Source organism: Stegodyphus dumicola, chromosome 2, assembly GCF_044657685.1.
Source record: "Stegodyphus dumicola isolate Sdum_Otavi_A_Nest chromosome 2, ASM4465768v1".
Taxonomy (NCBI): Eukaryota; Metazoa; Arthropoda; class Arachnida; order Araneae; family Eresidae; genus Stegodyphus; species Stegodyphus dumicola.
Genome location: NC_140769.1, coordinates 64,839,285 through 64,863,697, shown reverse-complemented (window position 1 = coordinate 64,863,697; position 24,413 = coordinate 64,839,285). Strand labels below are relative to the sequence as shown.

General features: G+C 31.7%; 1 protein-coding gene across 2 annotated transcripts in view; it reads right to left on the bottom strand.

The window, feature by feature from the left end:
- LOC118195019 (dual oxidase-like) overlaps positions 1 to 24,413 on the bottom strand; it is a 511,368-nt gene that overhangs the window by 105,370 nt on the left and 381,585 nt on the right. For both annotated transcript variants that reach the window (XM_035366249.2, XM_035366251.2), the window contains exons 9-10: positions 24,127 to 24,205; positions 22,924 to 23,020 (exon numbers count right to left, since the gene is read on the bottom strand). In XM_035366249.2, coding sequence (XP_035222140.1) covers positions 22,924 to 23,020; positions 24,127 to 24,205 — 176 coding nt within the window. The remainder of the gene's footprint in view (positions 1 to 22,923; positions 23,021 to 24,126; positions 24,206 to 24,413) is intronic.

Sequence of the window (24,413 nt, the reverse complement as noted above, 5' to 3'; positions counted from 1 at the left end):
AGAAATTAATTGGTATTTAAAAAAAAATGCTAAGCGATTCAAATCGTCTACTGCAGCTGCCATTCCTATGAAAAACAAACTTGGAATTCTTATTTTAAAGAAGCAGACTTTCATAACGTACTGTTCAAGTGAAATTAATGACTAAAGGACTGACCCTAATATGGGCAGCCAACTGCCTCGTAGAGTCCTTAACTATTATAACTTAAAAAAAGCTTGTATTGCTGAAAGACTGTCATACATTTACCTTCGCTTATTTATAAAAGGGGCTGTAAACGTCTGCCTGTGCTATAAACAAAAAGATGAGATATTTCCACATCGGGCTGCAGCCGGAAATAAATTTATTGGGGCTAAGTTGAAAATAAAACTGCCAAGGGTGAGAATGTGAACGAGCTGAATCGGCATTAAGACCGAGCTTCGTGCAAGATTTTTAAGTACTTTCTCATATGGTTACTGAGTAAACTTTGTTCTCTGCTTCGGAGTTGGAACAGGCAGCATCTCTGAGAAATAATACATTTCTTCGGCACGATTTTTACCCATGTAATACGTTAAGAAATACAGATCATTCATGCAATTTTTTTAAAGAAATTCAATAAAATACACAAATTCTTAATGCAGATACTTTGTAAATATCTTTATCAGATGTGTACCTAAAATGAAAATTTACGAATAATCAAAATTGAGAAATAATTTACTCTACCATTTCTAACCCCCGCATGTCTCCTTCAAAAGTAAATTTTAAAGAGGGAATAGCAATCTAAATTGGAATATTAGCATTACGCAGAAATTTATTTTTCAAAAATTCTATTAAACCTTCGTTACGTCAATATAAGTTTGTTTGTCTTCGTATGTGACCCATAAGTGATACAGCGTTATGCCAATATTAATGACTAATTTCCTGTAATCTTGAGACAGAAATTTATGGTAGTAATAAAAGCAAACAGGAAATATTTAGATGCATGTTTCAAAAGAAATGGTCAAAAGCTTGCTGGTTGGGCGTATCACTGGAAATTCATCTCATCTCTTACACCAATGCATTAAACGAACGTCTGACACGTGAGAACATAACACTGCAGAATATTTTAAAGCTAGCAGTCACGCCTATTACAAGCACCACTTTGTCAGCGGCTTTAAAATTTATCACGTTCATCACCACCGTCTGCTGCACTTCTAAAGTTGTAATTACTTTTCTTTTCAGGAACCTGACAATCGAAATACCAACACATGATTTAAAATCACTACTTCATTTCCAGCTATACCGTGAATCACGAGTTGTACTTTCTCACATGATGGATTTAGCGTAGAAACAAACACATATTTTGACACCTATCATGGACTTACTGGTATAAAATAGTCTGGAATGGGAAAGTACTGTGCTATAAAAGGCCAGAATGTCGGACATCTAGAAATACTGTTTATACAGGTTGACGCTTGATAATCAGTTTTTATGAAGGATTAAAATCGAGAATGGCTTAACCACACGTAGGTAGTGGTTGAAACCCTTCTCTTAAAGTGAGAAAAAAGATTCTTAAAAGAATTTGACTGCACGACTGTAGTGATAACCTGTCATTTGAGTATGAAACAACTACGGGATGAAAGTCGAGTCAAGAGATAACAAATCTGAATTTCGTTTCGTGCTGAATTTTAATACTGCTATACATTTTCATCATAGCTTCGGGTATGGAATTTTACCTTATTCAACGACATTTAATATGCAAAATTTATTTACTGTGCTTTAATTTTTAATTATCAATATTGCAGTAAAATAGAATTTCAAACATCCAAACTCTAATTGATTTTACAAGTGTATGAATACTTGAAAAAAAATCGGATAATTGGGTTGTTTTTCTTTTATTCCAAGTATAATAAAAGGAGACTAATTTTATACTTTATTTTGTCGTATTTTAGTTAAAAAAATAATAAAATACAAAATATTTGTTTTTAATTAATAAAAACTATGTATAAAACATCCATTTTTGGTAAAATAAAATAAATTATTTATTTGCCTAAACATACAATAATTTCATACTTCAGTTAAAATAAAATAATGAAATCCAATTTAAAACAAATCTTTAAACTAAGGCGAATATTCGTTTTGAAGAAATAACCAATGAAGGAAAAGAAAGGTTTTTTATCAACTAAATTAAACTAAAACCTTAATTTTAAAATTCATTTAGCTAACAGTCTTCACTAAGCCCAAAATTAAACCAATCTCGAATCTATGGACTTTGGATTTAACAAATGTCATAAATGCAGCAGAGAAAAACTGCTGAAGCAAAATCTTCTACCAGATCTTTAAAAGATGCGGCGATGGATGAGACTGTAATACGACAAGAAGAAATAACGTTAAGCATCTATTCCCATCAGTTTTTTTGGAGTGCGTTGGCGAATTACTTTGTTTTGTAACGAATTTAAATTTGCACATTTACATTAAATAGTACAATTTCAAATTTAATATCATGTTTTAAATATTGTTCATAACACAATGTCCGATTTAATGGAATTCCGATGTTGCGGATACACGTCAAGCTATGTCAGTTAAATCAAGGGTTTACTCTGCAATGCATCATTCTACAATACTTGCCTTTACTTTTAGGGATATTCGTGAGTAATGTGTTTTTTACCGTAAGATGAAAATTAATTAATTAAATTAATTCAAACTGATGTGACCCTAAACACGTGCTTCAAAAGATCGTTACTAGAAAATGAAACTTTGAAATGAAATTGTCGTTGCCACAAAATAAAACTCCGAAAAAATATTATCGTTCAAAAAAAAAAAAAAAATGCCAAAAATACAGCTATCGTCAATGAAGTCATTCAGTACGTTTACGTCTTCCAAGCAGATCCAAGATGGTGGCGACGAAGTCATTTATGGGTGTCACGTGATCAAAGATGGCTCCAGCTTAGGTGCGTCACACCCCTTTTCTGTGACGTTACTTCCGCTGGGCGAGTACAGGAACTTACTACTATTGCTTGTTATGAGCTTCCCCGGATTTACAGTTACTCATTTCATAAAGGATAAATAAATGAATCATAAAGGAATTAACCCTATAAAATATCTAATCTATCAAGTTGAAAGCATTGCGTGCGAGAGCACCTTAAACCCAAAACTGGAATGAACTCGGTGCTAGAACAATCCTAAGAAGCACGTAAAACATATATGATCGCAAAATTTTTCTTTTCAGCAATGCAGTTTACGAACCTTTGCAGTCGAAAAAAGAAGACGTATTTTCTATGGAACCCATTTTCTTAACCCTTCTTTCTTTCCAATTTTCTCAGTCTTAAACAGAATTCTTTTAGTTACATCTGATAAATCATGGTTATTTCTAATAAATACTACACTAATGCATTCTTTTTTATCAACAGTCAGTCTAGTTTTGGAATTGCAGAGTAGTATATAACACATACAGTATATCATCAAATGTTAGCTAAAACTTTGAGCATAATACTTTCATAAATGCTTTATAAGTCTCCTCTTGAAGATGGAATGATCAACAGAAAAATTAACATATGAAATTCTAATGGAGACCTAGTTCTTTTCTTCATTCTTTTGGAAAATGTAAACACAAAATGTACATTATAATAATAATAATAAATCTATTCAAAAGGTGTGGTTTAAGGTAAAATTCCTTTTTAAAGATCTAGCATAAGTAATTGCATTCGTATGTAAATATGTGTGGGAAAACTATACCGAGATCTTTCTATGGTGATAAGAAAGGAAATGATAATAATATTTGGCATCATTTTAGTGTAAGATATAATTATTACCTTTTTAGTTTGCAAAACAGTAATTATGGGCGGTGGCGATTTGGTAGGTCTTACGATATTTTTCCTTTCTTTTGGCCGATATTTTGTTTTACGAATTATTCGTATTTTACAGAAAAAAGTAAATAAGAGTTAATGTACGGAAGAAAAGCGTGCCAGCTTCAGAAATCAAATGACGCAAAATCCAACCTCCTCAAAATGATATTTATTATAAAAAATATGCACACTAAAAATGAAATTATTTAGAATTAATTATAAAATTAACGTTTATTCCGCACAATATAATATTATAAAATCCCTAACAGGGAATAATCCGTGCGTTATGTTTGAAGATTGCATTTCAAATTCATATTGACGTGGTTTCTGACAAACTAAGACAGTGTTGTCTGCTGTTGCTTAACCAGGGGTGATTTCGATCGCGTTTCAAAAATCCTGAAACTAACCATTTAGTAAATATCTGACATAGTTTCAAGTAATTAAAAATGAAATAATATTGTGAAGCATAAATTAATTTTTATTTTTCATTATTATTTAGGGCAGTTACCTAAGTTTCTGGTTTCTTAATATTTAAAAAAATAACTGTGTTTAGCTTGTTTCCTTTTTATGGAGCTCTAATTTCTTGAAAGTGCTGGGTTAATATTTTTCATTGCTAACTACTGAAAATTTAGTAAGGCATTCTGACATTTTGGCTTTTCGCTTAACCCCTTTACATTTTAGATTAGAGCTTGAAGTATTAACAGATGTTGGAGATGAGGGATTGCTAGAAGGAAGAGAATGGTTCATATATTTAATAAGCTGCCCAGAAAACATTTTGCAATTATAACCACTCTAAATAATTAAATGAACTCTCACCAACGGGTGTATGGAACAAGTTTAAAAAGATTCAATCAGTCTTATCAATATTGGATATTTCTGCTTCTTTTTTTCTCTTAGCCTGAATACTTTAGCTTCTGCCGAAATTCTCTCAATAAGCTAAAAGTTTCAAATTTATGTAATCTCTAAACGATATTTTTATAAAAGAAAATGTGAGAAAGATAATAATCATATATTTCACAAACCAGGAAATTCTGGATTTCATATTTAAAAATCTGGAATTCCAGCTACATCCGTATCACAAATCACCCCTGCTTAATCGATTACGGCAAAGCAAGTCCATTTGCCCAGAGAAAGGAATGTTTCTTGCAGGACTTCCTGAGGAAAACTGAATTCGTAATCACATTATAAAAAGAACAGATAGCGGATAAAAAGAACTTAACGGATGTTAAAATTTCGCTTCAAACAGCATGGAATCTCTTTCAGAAAATTAAATTTTATATGGTAAATTACTCGTCCATTCGTTTAATTTTAAATCTGGTATAATTACTCAAAAGATTTTTAGTTGATGAACTAGGATTTTAGGAAAGACTTCTGCATTCCCCCCCCAAAAAAAAACAAGAATGCCGTGTTTTTCAAAGCAATGAAAAGTAATATTTAACAATTTTTCTTTTTTTGGTTTCCATTTTGTTTGACAGATGGCGCTACACTTATCGTTTCATTTACTAATCATGTTACGACACATTACTCTAGCATATCATTAATCAGCTACGGCGATTGACAAACTGCTAGTTATGAAAGCTGTTGCTGTTCCTGCAGAAGTAGCTATAGCCACATGGACTAAAAAACAGTCACTTCAAAGAACTGGTACCAGTCTTGAAGATTTTTACCTTTCACATGATAAATCCCAATTAAAACTTGGTAACAAACTGTAAATGAAAGATTTAAAACCAATACATAAACTTAATAAATTTTATTTTTACATGTGATTAGTATAATTTATGAATCATCGAAATTAAAAATTTTTATAAACATTTATATTATTAGTGCGGCTGGTAAAAAAATTTCTAATCCATCACAGTATATAGTAGTTAGTCGAAGAATAATTCTTTTTCTACCGCTTAGTAACGATTCGTTATATTTAGAGGAGATGGATGGAAAGAGACTAATTTTTTTTAAGTTTTCAATTGCAAAAATTTTTGGTTTTATAGCAATGATGAGAGTAAAATCAAATTTCAAAATCCAATTTTCCTTTGATTTTTGAAGAATGCGAAGATAATTTATAATCCTACAAACTAATTAGAAAAACTCAAAATTAGAAGTGGTTTAACCAAAAGAATATTCCCTCTATAATCTTCGGTTTAAATAAAAGCAGTAAGCAGAATGCATACCGGTCTTCTTGAGGTTATCTAAGAATCCAGCGAGCTACTCCTATCAAACATGCGTTGTAAGAATTTTGCCAAATCTTCAAAAGCTTCACCTCTGCCAAGATTTATGCTCCACTCCACTTTTATCGGTAGGGATCGGATATTCCACTTTTATCGATAAGGATGGCAGTGATGGCGCACAAATGGAGCTTTCAGTGTGATGATTATTTAAAAAATCCACAGGCTTTCTACATTTACAGTGAGCCTACGAGCAATAAGTACAAGTAAGCTCATTAATAACGAAGTGAATAAAGCTGTTTGTAGTTACATGTGACCCAGAGTCGTCTTCTTCATGAAAATTCATCTTGACTTCAAATTATTATCAAACTAAAAATAAATATAATACAGTTAATCTCGGGAAGATTTCAGCCTAGACTGTCTCAAACGTAGTCAAAAGTTTGCTTCGGGTTGTTTTATTATAGAACAATATGGGAATAGAATTGTGAGTATCTATCTGAATTTTAAATATTATTGAACTGAAAATGGAAAGTTTGGATATACAAGTACCCATTTTAATGTACACAGCTGAATAAAAAAACCTATAAAAATCTTTGAAGCATTGAATTTAAACTGATTTCTAAATCTATCTGAACTGAACGAAACTGAACGAACATAATATATAAAAAATGAAATAATATGAAATATAACTGAACGAAATCCTCAGTTCCTTTCCCTTCTGATGTAGAAGTTGAAGAAGGTCAATAATAAGCATCATTACTGTGAATAGTATTTTTCAGAAAGCGTTCAATTTTGACAGTGTAATTTGTTTTTCCTTTCCATTGTGAATTTATCTGTTCATGCTAAACAGAAGCGTTAAAAGTTCATACAACCAGCGGATCTTACAGTGAATCTAGCAAGGACTCGAAAGGCTCTTGCTACCACGCCTTGCCGACATGATACTTAGTGCCCATACAGTTTAAGATAAAAATTAAAATTTAAAAATCGCATTTTCTGTAAAGTTCCTAGCACTTTCTTGCTACTTTAAAATTTTAGCTCGAGGCTTCCTACTTGTACTTACAGTAATGGAGCAAATTTAAGTGTACACAAAAAGCTCAGTTAAATTTTGTATTTTATAAAAAGAGGTAGATGCGTTTTTATTTCATAAATCTTGGATATCATTCTTCTTATTGCAGAAAGTGCTTAAAGAGACTGGCAATTAAATACGTTTTAAGGCTCGATTAAATTTAAATAATGGAATTTAAGAAAATAATAAAAGAGTTACAGGTTTACAGATACAGTAAATGGGCCGATAAAGCTGACATTTCCGTAATTGTTAATTCAATGTTTCTAATTTTAGGTGTTACTAACATAGAAGGTATCTAAAAAGTTGCATTCGACGATTTAGAAATGCTGGTGTACAACATTTAAAAATTTTAATAGTGATATCTCTAATAATTTTGATTTAGGAGGGTGGGTATTTTTCGCTCATTAATTAGGTTTTTACAGTACATTTCCCCCTTGCAATTTTTTTCATATCCCCATTATATTCGTATAAATGCCAGTTTAATATGCATTTATTGAACGTTATTTACATGGCAAAAAGTATCGCATGTTAAAGACCCACCTCATATGATATCTACTTATGGCCTATCAACGGCTGAGCAGTAAAAGTCGCTGAACACTGGTAGTTCGATCAGGGGTTCGAGCCCCAGCGAAAGAGCTAGCTGTACGGGCCTTTCATGGTTTTCCCCATATGTAACGTGGATACGAGCTTGTTTCTCTGAAAACGTCCTCCATGAAAGCATGTTCTTAGGTAGATAGCATTAAAGTGCTTTGTCGTAGTCAAATAAACCAAATCAACCATTTGTTTTATTTCTTACCCTGGAATAGCGATCAGCTATCAAAGCAATATTTAATCGCAGAATCTTCTGGAAACAGTTGGTGTAACTATACTTTCTGCATGTATATATATATAATTTCGTAGTGAAGTAAAAAAGTTGGAACGTATAAATTTAAAAAATATATATAAAGGTCAACCTATTATTTATTTAATCTCCGTGAAATGGTAACGGAAACCGAGTAACGTCATTGAGTACAAGGTAAAAACTTAAGTAATCCAAAGAAAATCATAAAAACTACTGTGTAAGACATGGAAAAAAGTGCTACACAACTGTACGAAAAAATTAATATCCTTTGCTTAAACGCTTCAAACAGAATTTGTCAAGAGAAAAGTGTTTTGAAGCCTTAATACAATTGAATAATGATTTACGAATACCTGTTTCGACTCTATACATTTAAAAATACCTGTTTCGACTCTACATTTGAGATTCTATACTGCTTTTTCAGTTCATTAATCATAACGTTTTTAAATAATATTTCGAATGAGTCCCAAATGAGCTTAGATCTTTCCCCTACACGCATTCGTGTTCAATGAAAACAAAGATGCATAAAACTAAGCAGTATTAGATACAAATGCAAAATAGCATAAAACTAAGCAGTATTAGATACAAATGCAAAAATTGCAAATATATATATATATATATATATATATATATATTGTATGTGAATTCAAGACAGTTGCAAGACAATTCATTGGCATTTATATTTAATATTATTTCTGTTACCTGTTAAAATTTTGAAACTTAAAAGTGCAAATTTCTTGAAATTTTTAAAGTTTTAAACGCGTTATTTTGTTTGTTAATCATTGATGCCATTTTTCGTAAAATGCACGTGTAATTTTTTCATTTGTCTGATTATTTTAACCTAACCCTAACTGAGCATTCTTTAAAATTTTGAAACTTAAAAGTGCAAATTTCTTGAAATTTTTAAAGTTTTAAACGCGTTATTTTGTTTGTTAACCATTGATGCCATTTTTCGTAAAATGCATGTGTAATTTTTTCATTTGTCTGATTATTTTAACCTAACTCTAACTGAGCATTCTTTTGCAGGCAGAATATTTTTCCACTGTTACTTCTATCACTCATGTTTTGTTCAGCTTCAATTCAGGACTTTAGTCTGACAAACCTACAGTGTATTTCACTCAGGAATGGCCTCGGTATGTAAAAAATATATATTTTCTCTTTAAATGCTTTTAAAGATTTATTAGAATACTTTTCGTTCCTTGTCTATTCAATTCCATCTTTAGTTCGATGTACAACAACTAACCATAGTGAGAGAAAATGATAGTCTAGCGAGAGAAAAAAAGAAATCCGAATTGTATCGACGGCCGTCTGGTAAACCTCAAAGGTTCTGCGAAAGTTACGTCCCTTTTTTTTTACCCTTTTTATTTAAAAAAAAAATCATGAATAAGAACTAACCTTCGTTTCCAATTAGTAATCTGGACAGGTGATGCAAATGCAAGATTTGTAAAGTGAGCCATCGCGACAATTTTTTATACTTTGCAGCATATGTGCTGGGGAATCATTCGGAATCCGGTAATTCTTCGGCTAATTTCTTTATTCATCACTATAAATTGCAAATTCCGCACATTAAGAAGAACAGGAGAATCCCGTATACTTTTAAGTTTTTTCTCATCGATAAACTTTATTGATTCTTTAAACATCCCATTACACATACTCTTCCATAAGATCAGAAGTAAAAAACACATCATCTCCAGGATTATAATGTAAATTTTAAGCAGGATAACAGACAATCCGTTCTACTGCAGAAGTTGACTCTCTTTCTTAGACTCAACAATTTGTTCTTTGCCAAAGATTTAATGGTAATAATGAAAATGATACAAATGAAATCGCCTCGAAAAACGATGGGCCAGTTAATGCTTCTATAAGTAATCAACCGACAGCAGTTGCTAAAAAATTAGGAAAAATGATTAAAGTTATATAGCTTTAAGATTGATGAATAATAATCATAATCTTCAGCAAACTCTCTCAAATCGTTCTTTTGTTCAGCTAACATGCGTCATCATTTGGAATTTGCTCACGTAGAATTTAAAAAGAAAAGAATCTGAATTCTTCATTCAAAAGTGTGATGAAATCTTAAAATTAAAAAGTTCAAACCATAAAAACGGTGAATGAAAGGCAACTGAGGCTTCTTGCTTAATGAGCTATCAAATAGCTCAACGCAGTGAAAATCTTATTAAATCTTCTCCTTTGAAGATGGTAAAACACACGTTAGATAAAAACGGCAAAATAAATAGCCAAGATTCCAACTTCGACTAGCAAGGTAATTCAGCGCATTTGATTTACCAGGCAATATAAAAAATGAACTTAATTTTCATCTAAAATCATACAAATTTGCATTAAAAATGGATGAAGCTACCGACGTATCTAGACTCGCAATATTAAATGTTATCATTCATGAAAATAAGCACAAAATCGCATGATTGGAGGATTTTCGGTTATGCAGAACTCTACCAACATGTATACTGTAGGAGTGGAAACATTTGGTCTCCTAATTTTTTCTTGATGAGAAAACAATGCTGTGAAACAACTGCCGAACTACACCAATAGGCTTGAGGATGTCATCAAAGCCATTAACATCAAAAAAAAAAAAAAAATCTCGGCCACTAAATAATCGTTTATATTTGTAATATTCGTAATATTTTAATATTACGCGAAGACATGGGATGTATACATAAATCTTTTGTTTTACATACTGAAGTCAGATGATTATCTCGAGGAACGGTACTAAGGTGTATTTTCAGCAAAGAGACGAAGTCGTGCTTTTTTTTCAGAATACAATTTCGAATTGAAACGTAGTTTAGTATTTGTTAGAAATTGGCTAACAGTCTGTTTAAAGCCACATTTTTACAAAGATTCAATGAACCTAATTTAACATTTCAGGGCAAACAAGTAACTGCATTTACTGCTCAAGTAAAAATTGTTGATTTCAAGAAAAAGATAAAATTTTGGACAATCCGCATGCGCTCCCATGCAATTAAAATAGGGGGCGATATTATTAAAAAAATATTCAGCACATGAAACGTCTGAGTGAAGTTTTTAATCAGTATTTTCCAATTGAAGAGCAGATTAAACATCAAAATGAACTGTGGATTAAAAACCGATTTGTTGTCAATGTATGACCTTTAATTATGTCAGCAGAAAGAATACGAAACTTTTATTGAAATGACATCTGATTCATCGTTGTAAGAAAAATTTAAATTTATGCTTTTAGTGGAATTTTGGTGCAAGATGAATATCCTCATTTTTACAAAGGTCATAAAAAAGGTAGGGTTGGCATTTTTACCGTTTGCAACTTCAAACACATGCAAACGAAGCTCTCAGCATATGTGAAGACAAAAAATATATACCGCAAGAGTCTTGATGCCCAGCTGGACATGAAAATTCAACTTTCACCCATAAAGCCTAATATTAAATATACCTGCGATAATAAAAACCATTGATCTTATAAGGCATTTCTCCACCTTCATAGCATGCCTTTGTGGTGTAATGGGCAGCACACTCGGCGCGTATTTGAGAGGTCCGTGGTTCGAGTCTTGGCGAGGACATTGCTCATTTTTCATATACTCTTTCTTGCATCAAAAATACCTAATTTCTCTATAATCTTATTAAAATTTAAATGCCCTTGTTAAATGTGTTATTTTAATATTATTAATAGTTCATGTCGTCTAATAACTGTATATTAATTCTGAAATTAAATTGTGATGCAAATAAGTATTATTCGAAAAAGTTGCCATTTTTATTGCAAATAATGTTATAGCATGAAATGTTCAATAGCATGAAAATCATACTATTGAAGCAAACCAGGGATTCCAAGATAAAAGTGGACATTAGAAAGGGTTCCACTTATCAAAAAGATTAAGAAACGTTGTGCTAAGGAAAGAAAAGTTCTTTCTCTTTGTTGGTGAGGTAGTAATCAAAGTGGTAACCTTTGACCTCGTTCCACCCGTCGTTTTAAATATCCCGAGTCAATATCTCCGTCAGCGTACGATTATGGCTCCACCCACTCGTTACGAGCGCGCGTTCGTTGGCTTGCAGGGTAGTGTCAATCATTTAACCTGTCACGAGCCCTTAAATGGGTAATGGCAGCACATAAAGGACAACGTCGAAGTCTAGTCATTGGACTAAATTGAACACAGTCAATCTTAAAAAGAACGGTCTGGTTTTTCCCACAGAGTAGTTTCATAATGAGTGAGTATTTCGCTCATTAGAAAATGCTCTCTTTTGCTTTAAGACATCACGTCCCAATTATATGCACTTATGTCGCATTTGAACATTCATATCGTAATTTATGGGCAAGTAATTAACTGGCACTGGAACTTTGATTCACGAACTTAATTCGCTCTTGAAGATAGTTTATCATACGCAATATTCGTAGAAACACCATGCTGAACATATAAACAATTGAGAAACTTGAGTTAAATTTTATTGTACCTCTACAAAGGAAATTTGACAGCGTAAGCAGAAAACGGCGAAGAAACCAAAGAAGTAAAATGTTATTGTTGTGAAAAGGAAGCCCTAACCCCTAAAAATATCAGGTAGCTGTTGTCTTTCTGTATTTCTTCTTTTTCCTTTTCTTTAACACCGTCGCCTCTACTTCAGAATCGCTGGACCTAATTTGTTCAGTGTGATTTATTTTGATCAATGTTTTAAAACATCACCAAAGCAACAGTTGGCATTGGCATTGCAAATATTAATGCTACGGCTTAGTACAATTATGTTCTATCAACCTCTGCGCTTTACCGCATCGCAAGATCAAATAATTAGAAATATCTTCCTTCCGTCTTCTTCTTCGCAAGACATTTCCTCCACTGCATTAAGTGCATTTTGCAGCATCATTTATTGCTGATTTGTTCGTGTCTCGAGACATCGTTCTTTAACCAAGCCATTTTTAGTTTGGAAAATTAACTTCATGAGCCAAAGTTCCACTGTATTAGATGCGTTTACTAAATCTTTGTCTCAGGTATTATAAATTTTGCATTTCTAAATTAGAGTTCAATTAGTTATTTCTTTTCTTGGTTTCTAGTGTTGTTCTGACTATAATTACTTGACGTATTTAGTGAAGTAAATTAGTGACGCAAATAGTAAAAGAATTTTGAAATGAGTGGCTTCATAAAAGTGCTACTTTTTTTTTTTAATAAAAACGTCAATAAACATTTTGAGGTACTTTAAAGAACTCCACGAACTGCGTAGTCTAAAAGTAAAATAAAATGATAAAAAGTTAGAAAGATTTAGTTATGTGCTTTATCATTTCATCTGGAATAAAGTCACAGCCTAATAAGAGAACTTTTGGTTCGCAGTAGCGATTCAATAAGAAAAATTAATTATCTCGCAAAATGAACAATTATAAAAAACTGAATGCTGTGACGTCTGCTAAAAGTCATGCATGATTTTATTCAAATTAAATAAGTAAATATAAGTAAATGTATAAAAACAAACAAAAAATACAAATAAAAATCTGAAAGATTTGAGATTTTAAATTACGTCCAAAGGGGCGTTTTTTTGACATTTTGTCTATTACCTTTAATATTACCTTTAATATCACGTTCTTCGCAATTAAACCATAAAATTCAGTTCAAGAGCAATATCGCAAAATAGTTTTAAATTGAACATATCTTTAGAATTTTCGACACAGAGTCTCGCGCGCTGGAGAAATTTTTTTTTTTTTTTTTTTTTTTTTTTTTTTTTGTACAACGTTGCCATTGCTCGCTTTGAAATCATCGAGTCTTTTAAAATCAAAAATTCGTTAACGTTTTACAAAATATGAAATCGGTAATAAAACAAATTCCAAATTTCAAATTTGGGCTTCCACATGCCCATATTCGCAGTAGGATTACGTCATTCAGAATTTGATGGCTGTATGTACCGTTATTAAATCACAATGCGAGAAATATACATGTATTTATGCAGATTTTTTATTATTTAATTTCTTCAAATACAATGCAGGACTTTAACATTTGGTGGCAACAGTTTGAAAAGTGAAACGGACAAAACGAAAACAATAGCTCTTCAGAGACAAAGCCCCTTTGGACTAATAACACAATCATTTTAAGGGATACATGAAGTTATTATTATATGAAGTTATGAAGTCATTTCCTTTACAGTTTCCTCATATGTTAATAATTATGCATGAATAAATCACTTTGCATAAGCATCATAGCTCATATTAAAGGAGAAGAAATAGCAGTATAATTTGAATTTTCTACTGGCATGATATACCGTATTTACTCACCTAATAGTCGCTCTTTTTCTTGCCATTTTTTATTGTGAAAGTGTAAGCCCTTACTATTATTGGGGTGGGGGGATCTACTACACAATATTGTACACATATGACGATTTTTTTTTCTGCTTCAAAACGGGGGTGTTACTATTACGTGAAGGCGACTATTAAGCGAGTAAATAAGGTAGACCGAAGCAAAATTTTATTCCTTTATTTGTCCAAAAATACAAATAACTCTTAAAACTTTTAAGTTATATAGTTCTATGTACACGCATATCAACTTATTTATTGATATGTCTCATTATTGTTTTGTCCTTAATGATGGAGAGTTAGTATCCATGTGTTGCATTTCTTCAATTTCATGAATATAAAATAAAGAATGTTTGAAGTCTACATTCAGTTCAGTTTTTGCCACGATATCTCGGCCATTCGGAATCTGCGTGAAACTTATTATCACAAATTTAAAAACTTTGTGTCGCACTTTGAAAATATTTAAATGTCTGGAAAACTAAGAATTTTAATTATTAAGACTAAGAAGATTAACTGCTAATTCAAACTAAGAAGTTTAATTATTTTTAAGATGAAATGATAACGAATAGCTGATCTGATTTAACCATGAAAATTTCACACCAAATTTGCAGATTGCCAGAACTCTTCAAAATAAGCGCTGGTCAAAGAGCGCGTACGTTAAAAATTAGTTGAAAATGACACTGTTTGTCAGTCAGTTTATCCAGTTTCTTTCATAATTCAATTTAATTATCGTTAATAATCTTGCCGGGTAGGTTTAGATGCCGATCAGTATCAGCTGCTGTAAATTCCCGTAATCGCTTCTACTTTCAATAAGCACCAAATATATTACCATACTAAAGGAAGAAAAATTGTATATCGAGTTATCATTCTTCCGCTTATTTCATTAAATGTAGCAGCATGTTGAAAGAGAGAGGAAGTAAACTCCCTCCTCCGCCGTTCGGCGTCTTTTACAGTTATTTAGTCCCTTTGTTATCGGGATGAATGTGATTATCCTTGGAGTATGTGATTAGCTAGGTGCATTGACCAACAGACATCGTCCTCCTACCTTACGATCAAGTAATACAGACATTTAAGAAGAAAATGAAAACAGAATGGCGCAAGGGCTACTCACCTGAGACAGTGATTAGAAATTCACCATGAATTAGGAGGAAGAATCCCTTGCAATCTAGCCAGCAAGTTAAAAAGAATTTGAATAGTGTTAGCACGTCAGCGTAAGTCAGCAAATAAAAGTGTTTAGTTTTGTTCATAATCTGCCTATTCTTTGGCCTGATTCTTAATTGAAATGGTTTACATAGGACTAATTAACGTAGCTCACTTGTAAGATATCTAAAGGAGGAAATTATCTTTTAACTCAACAAAGTAAGTCCTTGTTGTATGACTCCATTAAGCTTCTGAACACATTGAATACAAAGGTTTCAAAAGTTGCTTGCGGAGGCAAGAAAACGACTTGAATTCACAGTATTTTATATCCACAAACGGAGTAGTTGTCAGTGAAGAGAAGGATATTTTCCCTTTTAATCAAAAATTTATTCTGCTTTCGTAGTGTTCTTCCGTCAGCTCTGATGTCATCCATATCTTACGAAATATGGGAATAATCGTCTTTATAGGAAACATGAACACTTTTTAAGTAACTTCTCTATTGAAATTTTTTCAATTACCAGACGTTTACGACCTTCATTTCGCTTTGCATTTTGGAATCGGAATATGAATGAATTTTTCATACTACAAAGTTTCGCAAACGTTAGCAAGATTTACACCAAAGAGACTAAGAAGATTTACATTTACAACAATGTTGGAATGAAAACTTATTTCACCAATAAATTTTCTTGTCCAGCGTCTAAAAAGGACGCATTCTCACTCTTAATTCTTCGCAAGCGGATGAGACTGCTGAACACAGTTAATTTGATACGAGTTCAAGTCCTACCGAATGTGCCAACTGCGTGACTAACTTCGTAGCTTTCCCCAAGTGTAATGTGAATATGAGACAGCTTCCCTTAGATAAAACAAAGGTATTCCCTTGTTTAGATAGATAGTTCTAATGTGTTCTATCATAATCTAATAAATGAATTCTAATCCAAAATCTTTTTCCACAAGAAATGTGTATTTTGCGACCTAGTCTTCCAAGAACTGGACACTGCACTTGATTTGTACAAACTTCGTTTAAACATAAACGGGGCAAAAAATATACGAAGAGATACAGTATTATAAACGTATTTACCGTTTTCCTCCTTTAAACGTACGAGTATTTACCATTTCTTCCTGTGGTTTTATATTAGGCTAAAAAGTATTATTTAAAGTGCTGATAAATTTTCAGCTAAAAAATTCTAGAAAAAAATGACGAATAATTACAAAGCGTTCTCAGCAAAATACATCGATGTTACACTCAAATTTCATGCGCTTAGATGTTCGCTACAGCCGTAAGTCCGCATACAAAACTGTACGGAGTAATAAAAAATTTGGTCGTTTCATTAGATGGTTTACTTTTATCCAGATTCCCTACAAAAGGATTTGGACTACACTATTTCGAACACAATAATCAAATTTATCACTTATTAAAGTGAAATACAAGAAAAACTCTAACAAAAATGTTTAGTACGTTTTAAAATTTAATTTAATTAAAATTTTACCTTCGCATGGCTTACCATAAGGTGTGGAGCAGCCAGAATTACCATAATTTGGAACTTACTTTAGTTTACCTTTTTTTTTAGCCCAAATTTGAACCTAATAGCCCTTTCAGCTATGCTGTTTTGAGATTAATAGCCCAAAGCCCAAAGGGCTATTAGTCTCAAAACAGCATTTTGCGTCGTTTCACTTTCTGCTTTGATTCACTTTTCAAATTGTTGCTACCAGATATTATCGCCATATATTATATTTAAAGAAACGAAATGATGACGAATCTGCATGAATGTTTCGCGCATTTTGAAAAAACAGCGGTACTTAGAGACATCAGATTTTGAATAACGTAGCCCTCCAACCGAACATGGGCACTTAAAAGCCCGAATTTTGAATTTATTACGTATTTCAAATTTGGTAATATTTTAACAAATTTTTGAACAGATTCAACGATTTCAAAGCGAGCCATGGCAATACTGTAATTAAAAAAAAATTATCTCCAGCTCGCCAGACTGTCTATCGGAAATTCTAAAGAAATGTTTAAAATATTTTGTCATACTGCTGTTGAACTGAATTTTGTGTGGTTTAAGAGCGAAGAACATGTTATTTAATAAATAAAAGTAACACACAAAACGTTAAAAAAACGCCATCTGGGCGTAGCATAAAATTTGAAAGCTTTCAGAGTTTCTTCTTTCCCCCTACCTTATGTTATTTTTTTAATCGAAAATGGGCAATTTGCTCAGAAGGGCTATTAATTTCATTTTGGCATTTTGCGTTGGTTCGCTACAAGCGTTGTTTCATTTTTCAAATTGTTGTCACCAAATATTATCGCCCTGTATTATATATTTAAAGAAATTAAATAATGGAAAATCTGCATAAATGCATGTATGCTTCTCGCATTGTGATAAAACAACGGTACCTAGGACCATCCAATTTTGAATAACATACGTCTTCATCCGAATAGGGCATCTGGAAGTACAAATTTGGAATTTTTTTATTATCTATTTCAAATTTTGTACGCATTTATGCATTTTTAATTAAGAAACTCAACGATTTCAAAGCGAGCAATCCAACATTGTACGGGGGAATACTTTTATGTCCAGCGCGCGAGACTGTGCATCGAGAAATTTAAAGTTGAATCGGAAATTCTTTTTAAATTATTTTCCGATATTGCTGTTGAATTGAATTTTATGGCTTAAATGCGAAGTACATGATATTTAATAAATAAAGGTAGCACACAAATCGTTAAAAAAACGCCTCTTTGTGCGTAATATGAAATCTGAAAGCTTTTAGACTGATATTTTAACATGGACTCACAATTCTGCGATCAACCCATGAAAGTATTCAAACTTGTAATTGGTGTGGATTATTTAAGCATGGCAGGGAACCTCAGGGTATCTGTTAAAAGAAAGTAATGCTTACTCTAAGGAATAGCCCATATTTTTGTTAATTTTGAGAAAAATAACAAATAGCTCATGCAGCCAAACCTTTCCACCATGGCAACAGAACACGGAACAAACTAGCAAATTTCAACTTCTTTAACTACTAATCAGTCTGCAGTCCTTTTTTAAACAACCTTGTACACATTTCTTAAGCACAACGGAGCGATTTCCTTTGAAAGCCTGTGGAATTTCATGTTCATCCATTAAAATACTGCACATAATTAAGTTTCTAGCACGTCGAACAGAAACATTAAGATTGCACCAAATCCATTCAGGAACACTTTTACGCGACCATAACGATATTTGGGAGTGATTAATGACTTCAAGATAGAATCATTTAATAGCTAAAGTGAAAACTATTTATTAATCACATCCGTACCTTTTCCTTATCTTTACAAGGAGGAGCATTCGCTGTTAAATTGATCACAATTTTGCAATCGGCCCAGATAGAAATAACTGAAGCAAAGGTATATCAAAGTATGTGCGGATTTTTGATAGCAATAGAATGGGGGAATTCCCATTACTCAAAGCTCTATGTATATCCTGATAACGTTAGAATAAACATTATTTTTATTTTCGTGAGAGGGAGAGAGAAAGAAATGTGTTCTACAGTAAATGCACAATACAGTTTGCAGAACACTTTATTATTATTTTACTTACCGTTTATAATGTTGCATCGACAGTAATCTAGCAATTAAACTTTACTGTATTTACGCATGCTATATTATTACTGCTTTTTTTTTTATATCGGTCTCCATTATCAAAAGCCTTCAATGTATCACCCGCAGATACGTGGGAATTACTGCTATACTAAACTTATTTTTATACTAAACCGTGCACTGTCATTTTTGAATGTGTAAATCTATATATAAAATAAAGTAGATTAAAAGATGTTTGTTTTACAAGTGTTGACATCGATCCATGTAAATGTTAACGAACATATCAGTAAGGCTTAAAAATTCTTCTGAAAGTATAAAAAATTAAGAATGGTAATATAGTTAATGTCCGAAGGTGCAATTTACACTGAAAACACAGTCAAACTACAACAAATTATATTATTCATTCGGTAGATTTCATCAGAATAACAGAATTCGTTTGCTAATGTTACATTTAACCAAACAAGACAGTTTCGCTTCGGATTTTATAATTGACAAAAGATGAATATATTCCATTAAAGCGGAGAACAGGAGCAAGTTTACTCTTCATTAATTCTTAAGAAAAATTACGTGCTCTTCGATTAAGTGAAAACGGGATGTTACATTCATTTGTCAAGCACATTTATAAAGTTTTAATTTGAGTGTAATTAAACGTTAACAGCAGAATACATAAGTTCCAATCAAGCCTCGTTAAACTTCGATTGAAATCCATGGTAGATGGTAGAAGTTGATGGATTAGTAACAACGTCCATGAAGGGAGGGGTTTTCTACCCAAGGATGTAAACTGGATTTTCTCCTATGAAGTCCTATCGGCCCAAAATTAATCATGGTTATTTATGCTTATAGATGCGAGTTCAAATTTTTCATAACGTCCAGTATCATAAACAGTTCAATTATCCAGACTATTTTGGACTAATATCCATCATTTATTATACGAAACACTTTTCAGTAGCTTAGCAATGTATTTACTGTAATCAAAGGGAGAAACGTTTATTTACTCTTTCGCTTATCTCATTTTCTTTAAAAAAGTACAACTAAAACCATAAATAGTAAAAAACAATATTTATAGTTTTATTTAATTTAAATAATAAAAAATAATTAAAAAAATTAAAAACACTTATTTTTAGATATAATTAGACAATTTTATTTTAACTAAAATAAAAATCATTTAAAAAATAAAGCACAAAACTTGTTTTAGATAATGAAACTTTTTTTTAATATTATTTATAGGCGGTAAAATTAAAAACGCGATCACGATTATATTTTTGTTGTCCTAAAATTAAATCCGTTATTTTTTATATGAAAAAATTTAATGCATGACCTTTTTTCTGTTCAAATAATATCAAGATATTTTTGAAGGATAATAACAGAATAAAGAAATTAACGAAATAATAGATATTTCAGTCAACTCTTAATTCACCAGGGAAGGAGGGAAATAACTCAGGGAAGGGGAAGAAAGTTATTTTTTTTTATTTTGCATTGATGGAAAAATTATTATTATATATATTATTGCGATAATATTACGCAAATAAATGACTTCTTATCTTGTTAAAATGCATAAAAAAGCAGTTAAATTGTTAAAATTTTTCTGGTTACTTATAACACGAATTATTTTTCTTTCCCGTGCTTTTTTAACCGCCCTTACAATTTTTAATTAATTTATTATTTTAAAGGAAAAAAATAAAAAAGTATTATTTATTTTATTTCAGTGTTCCGTTTTTTGCAGCGATTGTTTTTTCTTTTTATCTAAATCAGTTATAGTTTTAGATTATATTATCAACAGAAATTGAAAACATAAATAAATTAACCACAGGCAGAATTTTATTTTGTCCAGATAAAGAATGTGATCCCGATCGTTTGAATTTGGAATATTTAGAATCCGAATAACGAGTTTAATTGTACTGTAGAGATAATGTTGACTAAGTCCTTTCTCGCTTCATTACTGATGAGACGTCTGTGTATGGATACCTCTGAAAAGTGAATTTGATACCAGAAATGGTCGTAAACAACTGCGCTGACAGTCAAAAGGATAATATAAAGCCTTGGTTACTTGATAGATACTCTCTTCGCATGCTGTTCACATAACACAATTAATGAGGATATTCACGTACGTGAATAATTTATTGACTCGATCACAATTGTAAATAAAGCATAAATAATACAAGATATTACTCTTTTTTCTGTTAGGAAAATAAATTAAGAACTTTTATACCGCCTCTAATAAATTAATTTTTGGCACGGAGGAAGACCAAGCAGCAATTAGTCTCCTGATGGGGAATCTTACATGAAAGGTTCCAAGCTTTTAAAAGTTTAGTGGCTTTTAGATTGCTTCAAGAAAGAAATGTGGCTAAAGCTTAGAATAACCGGATTATAATGTCCTGGTTATCAGCTGGGAAATGAATATCAAGCATACTTACGTATTTGAGAACGAAACTGAAACTATTATACATATCAATAAGACCACTAAACATTTCCCTATACACTTTCCAGTATTAAATCATTTTCAATGTAAGGTGTATCTTCCAGATACTAGGGTACAAACAATTCAGTTCATGTCACTTCGGTTTAACTAAAGACAATATGTATCGCTAACAGAAAGAATTCCAAAGAGAAATTTAGTCTTCGTAAAAAATAAAGGCGAAAAATCGTTCAGCTTTTGTGAAAGAACGGCAAAAAAAGTGAGACCTTTATTTAAACAGGCTAGAGGAGTTTACGGCAGTTTTACGAGATGTTTTTAGTGCTTTGCCAGACCTACATCTGTGAAAAAATAAGCGATGTTAAGCAATTACGTTAACTGTCATTTCTAGCACCTTCATTTTTCACAGTAAACGATAAACTTGATTTTGGGATTGCTGTAAGTTGTTAGGGAGCTACTCGTCGATTAAAAATTAAAACAACGATGAGATATTCATAGCATATACTTTTAATTCCCTTTCTTGAATCCTTGTTTGTCATACTTAGTCATATCAAGTTTTATCAATACCCTACTTGATTGCTTTCTATCGTATTCTAGACTCATATAAGCGAGGATTAATAAACAAACAACCAAAGGCAACATAGACACATTTTAGAAATAAGAGTAAGTTTTATTCACTTTTCTACTGTCATGTAAGCTTAATTAAGTCTCATTCAATGAATTTAGTGGGACACCTAGAGAGAGCAAATCATGGACAACAGTTTGCATTTCAACAACGTATAACTTCCATACATCAAATTCAAATTCTTGTGTACTGTTTTGTGCTCTGCACTGAAATTCAATCGTATTGCAGCTGCAATTTTGACGAAAGCGTGATCATTTTAACCTTGATTTGAGAACGTAAGATCTAACAATTTCACAATCTGTGGCATGACTGAATACTGAGCAAGTACTAATACGGCCACTGACGACGAGCGGTTAGTCGCTGAACAGTAGTAGTACAGTACGGAGTTCGAAACCCGACGAACAGGCTGGCTGCATGGGCGTTTTCGTGGTGTTGCTTCGAGTGTAACGTGTATACAAGTTAGGTTCCCTTAGAAAGTCCTCCACGAAGGTATCTCTTGCCTTAGGCAGATAGCCCTCGAGTGCTTTGCCATAATCAAATAAACCATGAGCAACTCCTGAAATTCGTTTTCCTCATACGCTTATAAATTTTTCGCGTTTTCTATAGCTTATCAAAATTGTGATACTCTCAAACTTCCTTAGTTATTAATAATCTAATTTTTAAATTTATATTTTAATAAGCAATTTAAACTACATGCAATTTATAACATTTACTATAATTATGATACTACTTTCAGAAAAAGGAAGAGCTATCAAGACAGAAGAAAAAATAAATGCTTTAGGAACACGTATTTCAGATGTATTTCCAATCTTACTAAATGACACTAGATATAGTTTGTTCACTTTTCAATAAATACAGACCACAAGCAGGAGAGCATAACGTATTAAAAATACAATCGTCTATTAAGTTTATTACTATTAAGTTTATTATTATTTTTACCAAAATTAAGTTTATCTTTTTTCTTCTACTAAAACATTAATACCTAAACGCAAATACATTACTAAACATATCTACAATATAATTTCTCTTGATTAAATGAGAGTGACATGGCGACATTTACCTCGGACATCGCTACAAAGGATAGCGTCTTCCCTCTCCGATACTTGAGATGCCATACCCATCAAGAGCTCCTCCACTCCAGACTCGAGAAGAACTTCCTGAAACATAGCAATTTCTTTAAGGATAAAAAAATATGCCTTCCTTAAGTTTTAAGCTTTAACAGAAACGCGAAAAAAAATGTTGCAAGTAATTCATTATGATATATTCAGGGTGCTGAAGAGGTTCTTTTTAACTACAGTGATGGCTTATTATAATATTGCTAGATGTATAACGACTTTAGATATTTCTTAAAACGGTAAGTTAATAACCTCAGAAAACAACAGTGATTATTCATCAAAACCTTTCCCAGTGAAAAGCATGCTTATAAACAATGCGTTTAATACCTTATACTCGTAGTACAATATTTAAATAGGAACCTCGGTTTGTATGCTAACTATACACCAAAATATGAAGTTTCAGAATGGCGCTTTTAAAAAATAAAACTCTTATTCTTTAAACATTTAACGTCTTTTCAATAGATAAATAAAGTTTTGAAATTTTTGGTTGTACTCAAATAACGAACTGAAACTTCAGAAATGCATTTTATGAAATTAAATAAACACGACAAAAAATTTAATTTTGCAGAAACATATAAATGCTAAACGACACTTAAAAATTTCGGAGATATTTTTAAAAGATAATTTTACATAAATATTTATGTGCATCGCATACATATTTAAGGAAATAACCATATGCACATGATATGGCTTTGATTTACATGTACAGAGCCATGTGCTTACTTTTGTATATTTGTGTTCCGTATTTTCTGCTTTTTGATGCTTTTTTACATGTCATAAATTTTTCTCTGGAATGTATTAAATGTTTTTCGAATTTTTCAGTATGATACATATGCAAGTGGTACTTCTTATTTTTAATTGCAAGAAAATGTAACAAGTTATTAAGATTTAGAAACCCTGTTATTCAACTGAATTGTATTAAAGTAATCGATTTTAGATTTTCCACCAAAGCAATAGGCAGAGCTCTTTTCATTAGTCCAATATTTGTATCAAAAGGGCAAAACAAATAAATACAATAATAACTTTAGTAAACAATTTATTTAATTTTGTTCGTTGAACTGTGTTAAGGACCAAATATATTTTTACTTACTGTCAAAGTCAATAAATGCCAAAGCACTTAGAAAAAAATGAACACACAAGATACGTACCTCAGAATTCCACCACGTCGAGCAGAGACGAATGGCTGGGTATCCACTTATGGTATTTTTAAAGTTACAGTTTCCATCTCTAAGAAAGAAGAAGGTCATTTATTAAGCAATACATTTTTTGCCGAAATATATAAGTGTTTATGAGGAATTTTATAACAGTCTAATACTTAAAAAAAGAATTTATTACTGAAAAATGGTAAAATAAATAAACAAACAAGTATGCAAATGTTCACTAAAATTAGTTTTAACTAAGCGGTTACGACAAGTCTATTGGTTTAAGAATTAAT